Consider the following 6,992-nt stretch of genomic DNA (forward strand, 5'->3'; position numbering starts at 1 on the left):
ACATCGACCAACTCAAAACTATCTAAAATCAGAAATACACCATGTGTTTTACCTTGAAATTGGAACAGATCATTTTTTGTCTCAATCATCCTCTAAATTCTATTTGATTTGTTGTGCTTGAAGACTTCGTATGTTTGAAAGCAATACTATTCGTCTCGTTAAATATTAATCAAATAGTCCATGCTATGTCGAAATAATATTGCTATCGAATTATGTTAAATCATAAACCAATTAGGGAACTTGGTTGATCGAGCTTAAAATGTACTTGATAAATTTGAAAATGAACATAACCATTGTATTGTATAGATTGTTATCTGGCAACCTTGTTTGATGCTGTTTTCGAGTAACTAAGATACATAGCCAAAATGCGTTTATTTAATAATTCCAATAGCTACTAGTGGGTGACTTTTTAATGTATTTTTCATGACATTTCGAAATATCAAACATTGACACTTTCCGTGTTTGCATACTTGACGTCAGCTCTTATATACGATCTTACGTTTATCCTATAGTGACGTCAAACTAGCGCCGGTAAAAAGAGCTTTGCCTCATCTCGCACTCATGTTAGCTGCCACGGCCTGTCGCATCCGAATGTATCATATTGCAGTGTAATGGCTAGAATTAGAAGGTTCTTGAGTTTACTACTGGCTGTTTCAATATCTGCAACGACATACATAAGTATACTTAAATGGCAGCCAAATAAAAAAAATGTTTGGAATGGTAAGGAACGTAAACTACGATAAAATAAAAAATCTTAGTTCAGACTGTGTGGATTAACTATCAATCAGCCATCAATTATAAACTGTAAATATCGTGATGCTTTGCATCTGATGCTATATTTCCATTAATAATTTTATAAATCTTACCTCGGATACATTATTCCGATGTTTTACTGTTTTGAAATAATATGTTTAACATAACGCTAGTCTATCTCCGGTAAGGTTAACTTGAAAGATTAGATTTATCAGATGATACTTTACCATCGATTTTTGAGCACGTAGGCACAACAGAATTTCTTATCAATAAGAAAAGTAGTATATTGTGATTACCAATCCCATTAGGATAACTTTGTTTTGTGACTCAGAAAGATACCTGCACACATAGTTATCGCTTTTTGTTGATATATATACTAACACAAATAACATAGGGTTTGTCTCAATGTGTAAAATACATTACCGCTTTTCAAAGCTGGGGTTACCATTTCTTGTCGGCCGCGAACTCGTTGCCAAATTATTCGTATTATTTCTATATTTTGTGATAGAATTGGAATTATTTCGACCTTTTGATGGAATAGCAATGCTGAAGCATTTTCTGTAATGCTGTTTACGCTGTTAGCAAAAAATCACGTGAATGAATTGTATTGTTGGGCCATAACAATAATATTCAGTTATCATATCTAATTATTATATTGTTAGAATATATTTCCAACCAAAAATATAGAAAGCCAGTGAACAATTTGGAGTAGCCAAGCACGTTATTCAACTTCGTTAGTTGCGTCAGCCGATCGTGACACTAGTCAATTCCATTGACATTAGCGATGTAACAAGATGTCAAACTATCGGATGCATCTGCTGTCCTATGCAGTCGTCCATGCCATTTATACGACGTTGGTATTTTAGAATAGTAATGCTTTTATTTTTACGTAAGTACGAAAATACGTATCAAAAATTTATTACATTCGAACAGTTTACCTCACATTTTATGTTCGCAGATTGCAGTGGTATTTTAGCCTAATGATGCTTTTATTTTTTCGTAAATCGACACAACCATGAGTTAGATTGAACAAAATTAAATCAATATACCGTACGGCATTTTGATTGCTGGTATAGGTCATGGACTTTTACGCAACAGAAAATCATTCCAATAAGAGTCATTACTTTTACCTATCATTATCAAAATTATTTGCCAAAAAGCGGGAAAAAGAATAAATTATTTTTGGGTATCGTACAAATTACGGCTTCACATAGCTTTCAATTTTTCGACGTAATGGAACGAATGCGTAAATAAGAGAAATGTAAAGTGGCTATCATCCGAAAGTCTATTACGTTGATATTCGATTCGTTTTAGACAACCCTGCATCGACTTATTTTAGCCTCTGAAGATGAAACAAACGTTAATAAAGGTGGTCCGCAAAGTAAAACTCTCCGTAAAAGTGGGCCGCGATGTAAAAAAAAGTTGAGAGGCACTGGGTTAAGCCAAAGTGACGAAATTTCGGAGTCCAAAACCGTTATAGTGACTAAAGTAATCATCTTGTATACTTGGGTAGATCACTCCCGCGCGTATTTATCCCAACTAATTGGAAAATTATATTTTTAGTGAGCAATGCATTCAAATGAACAGTGACGTAAACCGATGTAACTGAGAAAAAAGTTTAGTAGTAGAAAATAGTTTCACCTCATTATTCGAAGTCGAATGTCGAAAAACGATTTTATTAATGCAAAACAGCACTTTGTCCGTTTGAAAATTTCGCATAAATCAGTATAAAATGTTAACAAACAGGTAACGCATGCATTGATATGATTTTAAATGCAAAGCGTCATAGCAATTTTGGTATTTTATGCTATTGAATCATTGTGCTTTAAATTTAGAAAAACTACAATCATTGTACCAAGATTTCCCTTTTTTTGAACCAAGACCAACTACATTTGAATCGAGGAAAAGGGAATGGGAACATTATTCAGATATGTCAAAAAATAAGGTCATTATTTTATATAGACGAATTATTTGATTGTGCTAGTCCAATTTGTTAAATAATGTTACTATTTGTGATGTCGTTGTTTGAAAAATTCGATTTTTTTCACAACTGATAGCTTAAATTTTGCTGTGTTTCACTGACATTTTATATGATAGGTTTTTAACATTAGGCTGAAATTTCTGTGGCCATTTTGGTCATTTGACCTCAGTGTACATATATTGAATATATTGAATATTGCTCTCTTGTTCTCATTTGTTGTCACTTTTTACCAGACAAAGGCTAGACGACTTCCTGACGTGGTTGGTATTGGAGTAAAGAAATGCGGAACCGATGCAGTGATATCATTTTTACGTCATCATCCGTTCATGAAGGTACCAGATGACGTGGAAACTTTTTTCTTCAATCATAAATATAATAAAGGACTGAATTACTACAGGTATAGTCATAACGAGGTTTGTTATTGAGTTTGTTTCATTGAAAAATATTTAAACAAAATCAGCATTTTGCTCAGTAATGCACACTATAGAATTGCTAATATTTGGGTATATGGTATTTGAGAAGTATAAAAGTAATAGTGAAATTATGATATACTTACAGGCCTTTTATGACTTGCATTACAGTTTATAATTTAATTGATTTGATAAGCTAGACTATCAATTCCATTTTGTCATTCGACTAGCAGATAAATGTTATGTCCCAGTTTTTGTATTCAGGAGCCTCATGCCCGAAGTTGCTGAACATGAGCTGATAATGGAGAAAACTCCCGCATATTTTGATTGTCCACCAGTTACCCTTCCTAACAGACTATATCGGGATATACCACACGCTAAATTAATTTTGGTTGTATGTGATCCTGTGAAGAGGAGCTTCTCGGATTATGCTCACGAGGTGAAAAATCTTCTTGCAGTAGATAACATTAAAGATTTTAGCGTGTAAGGTCCAGCACAATAAACAGCATTTCTGCAAACGTAACCGAGTGGTATAAACTATTGTTAAGCTCCGTTTCGATTTAATATACTTTCTTCGTTCTATTGAACGCATTGTTTTGAGATACACAGTACAATGATGTCACATCATAATGATTCATTACTCGTTGGTTTTCCCGGCCTGTCTATACTACATTTGTGATGCCCCTAAATTTTGCAAGATAGTAAGTTTTAGCATTTAGCATCAGTAGCTACTCGAAAATGAGTAGGCCGTCAAAAAATTTTCGCGTCTTGGTGTAAACTTGTAAAGGGTCGTTTAAATGGTCCGATATCTGAAATCCTAGTGCGGCAATCTATCACAGAATGTAATGTTATGGATATACCCCAACCTTCATCTTTTTCTTAAACTTATTCCTAAAAATTCCCTCATTTTATTTAAACGTTACAACGGCTGAAAAGCCTGAAATATCATTTTTTCATTCTTCACAGAGGGCGAGATACGAGATATCCTCGAAAAACCGGGACGTGGCAGAATTCGAAACGTTTGACTCGTATTTGGATTTTTATCTCGACAGAGTGAACAGATCCACATCTCTAAACACCTCAACCACACTCTACAATCATATGTCTAATTATTATAAAGATCACGCTGCTACGTTGTTAACAACAGGATTTTATTCAGTTTTTCTTCCTCGGTGGACTGAACTGTTCAACTCGTCACGTCTCATGGTTATCAGTGGGGAAGATATTTTGAACAATCCCGGAGTGCAGGTAGACCTTTTTAAACACAATTTGCCGATTATAATGTTCAAAAGGATTTTGGGACTTTCCAACATTGAAAGCTGTCGCGCGGTTAAAATTGAAAAAAAAACGCCCAGTGAGTCAATGTAGCCTAGATATCAAGTATCGGCAGAGCTGCAAAGCTCGTGAAAGGGGACAAGAAACCAACCAGTCGCGGCCCGGATTGACCTTAGCTTTTCTTTGTGACATTACGTGTATAGCGCGAATACCGTAAATAGTTATTCGCGCGGCTAGCTCACAAATGAAGCAACATCCGATTTCTTCATAACAGTGAATAAAATAAAAGTTTGTAAAGGTCCAACCTGCGCTTTATGCTATATTCAGATGATGTAACACAGTAACTCTTTAACTCCATGATTAACTTACGCTCGTGAAAGGAAAAGCACGAAGACGTGTTTCAGTTGCATTTGCATGCGGAATTAATGTATGTAGCGAAAAACTCATGAATTAGTTAACATTTCGTTGCAGATGGAAAGAATACAAGATTTTCTTGGAATACCGAAACTACTTCGTGAAGGTGACTTTGTCAAAAATCCATCAAATGGATTTTTCTGTGTCCGACCTTGGTGGAAGAACTACAACTTTACCGCTGAAACTAACTCTGTTGCCGGATGGGAAGAAAATCTTAGTTGTCTGTCGAAAACCAAAGGTAGAACCCGTCACAAAGACGGTGGGATGGATGCCAACATAAAACATGTAGCCAGGCTAAAGGCGCTTTTCGAGCCTTTCAATGAAGAACTGTACCAGATGACCGGTATTGACTATAACATGATGTAAACATCAGAAGATATTTCTACCAATTGCGGATATTTTGTTTGCCCGTCATATCTAATCCACAACGCTAACCCATACTGTCAAATATGCTTATTCTTATGTGCACTGTATTAGATGTATTTATGAGATTAGTTAACGTACCTCAACAAACACTTAAAATTGTGTATAGCAGTTCAAAACGTTACATTAAATTGATGAAATGCATTAGTCAAAATGCATTAGAAATTAAATGCTTTGCGACATTGGTTTGTTTCCAGTCTTTTTCGGTAAAAGCACGGATTGAATATTTGGTATCACACCTCCTTGGGATATTGTTACTCCTCCAAGTAGCTTATTTAATTCTTCGTCGTTTCTAATGGCAAGCTGTAAGTGACGAGGTATTATTCGGCTCTTTTTATTATCTCTGGCAGCATTTCCCGCTAATTCAAGTACTTCAGCACTGAGGTACTCTAATACGGCTGCGAGGTATACTGGTGCACCTGCTCCGACACGCTCAGCATAATTGCCTTTTCTTAGAAGCCGATGTACTCGTCCCACAGGAAATTGCAGCCCAGCTCGAGATGATCTTGTTTTAGATTTAGTCTTATTCTTGCTGCCCTTGCCTCTTCCAGACATGTTTACAGAAGTTATCCGACAATGCTAAATTAAGATCACCAAACGGACGACCCGACCGACTGTACCGAGAAATGCAAATGGAGCAAATAATTGACGGCGACGAATGTGATAATTATTATTAGTTTTAACGGTGACTGATTTTTGTGAAGGATGCAACAGAGCATGAAATATTGATAGAAACATGCTCGTATTCTTGTTCACTTACAAATAGAAAGCAGGAAGATTTTTCAGAAAAATACAAATAGAATTCAAACTTATAGTTATACTAGTTGGGAAAAATCAAGGACCTTGTATTGAACGTTGATATTTTATTGGTAAAATGATATTTAAAATATGAACGCGCGAAGTGCAATACACAACATATTTATAAAGTTTTTGTAAATTACTAATAGCCTATAATGTATATATATATGATAATAAAATTCATTTATCAAATGTTTAGTTTCGTAAATTTTGACATGAGAACTTTAATAAATTTTTTAAAAACCGGTATTTTAAACTTGACATTGTCAATCCACTTTTGTAAATCGATCCTACTGAAATCCTCATTGACTGTCACCACTATATATATATACTAGAAATGTATCGGTATCGGCAATATGGGTCAAATTTTGGGTATCGGTATCGACTAAATGTAGACCTGTATTTCCGATATATTTATCTTTTTAATCTGATCCAGGAAGTTTTAAAAAATAAGTTAGAATACTGATGTTGAATTTTTTTTTCTTGGATAAATCGTGAACTATGAGCCATGCACGTCCCTACCCCCGCGAGTAGAAACGGAAATCGGATTCTGACCTATTTTTAGCTATTTATTGAACAAACTAGCTCAACTAATTTGGATATTTTTGCTGCCAAATTTTTATATTGATATTTTTAATACTATCTAGTAATTATGAAGAAATATATCAATTAAATATTAGTTGATTTTCCAATGTGTAAAATACAAAATATGTCGTTATATTGGCACAAAATCCTGTAACTCAATGTATCAGTTTAATAGGATGAGTAAACATTCGTTTATTATTAACAACCCGCAGTAGCCAACACTATGAGTTTTTAAATTGAACACCGAGATTACTAGTGTAGGTGCACAATGCATCTGATTCAATTAACGCATCGGGATCCCAAACATCAATTTCTTATTATGTGATATATCTCTTTTTCAATCTGAAGTGCAC

At 34.7% G+C, this 6,992-nt stretch overlaps 2 protein-coding genes across 2 annotated transcripts; one reads left to right on the forward strand and one right to left on the reverse strand.

Annotated features, from left to right (window-relative positions):
- Window positions 1-545: 545 nt before the first annotated feature.
- Window positions 546-5,203, forward strand: LOC120341481 (heparan sulfate glucosamine 3-O-sulfotransferase 6-like). The gene is made up of 6 exons (XM_078120163.1): window positions 546-720; window positions 2,589-2,698; window positions 2,968-3,131; window positions 3,409-3,583; window positions 4,111-4,392; window positions 4,891-5,203. Exons 1-6 carry the CDS (start codon window positions 612-614, stop codon window positions 5,197-5,199), a joined length of 1,149 nt encoding a protein of 382 aa, XP_077976289.1. The 5' UTR covers window positions 546-611; the 3' UTR covers window positions 5,200-5,203.
- A 94-nt stretch (window positions 5,204-5,297) lies between these two features.
- LOC120341483 (histone H2A-like) lies at window positions 5,298-5,896 on the reverse strand. The gene has a single exon (XM_039409996.2). It carries the CDS (start codon window positions 5,809-5,811, stop codon window positions 5,422-5,424), a length of 390 nt encoding a protein of 129 aa, XP_039265930.1. The 5' UTR covers window positions 5,812-5,896; the 3' UTR covers window positions 5,298-5,421.
- Window positions 5,897-6,992: the final 1,096 nt, after the last annotated feature.

The sequence above is a fragment of the Styela clava genome, chromosome 14 (assembly GCF_964204865.1).
Source record: "Styela clava chromosome 14, kaStyClav1.hap1.2, whole genome shotgun sequence".
NCBI classification, from domain to species: Eukaryota; Metazoa; Chordata; class Ascidiacea; order Stolidobranchia; family Styelidae; genus Styela; species Styela clava.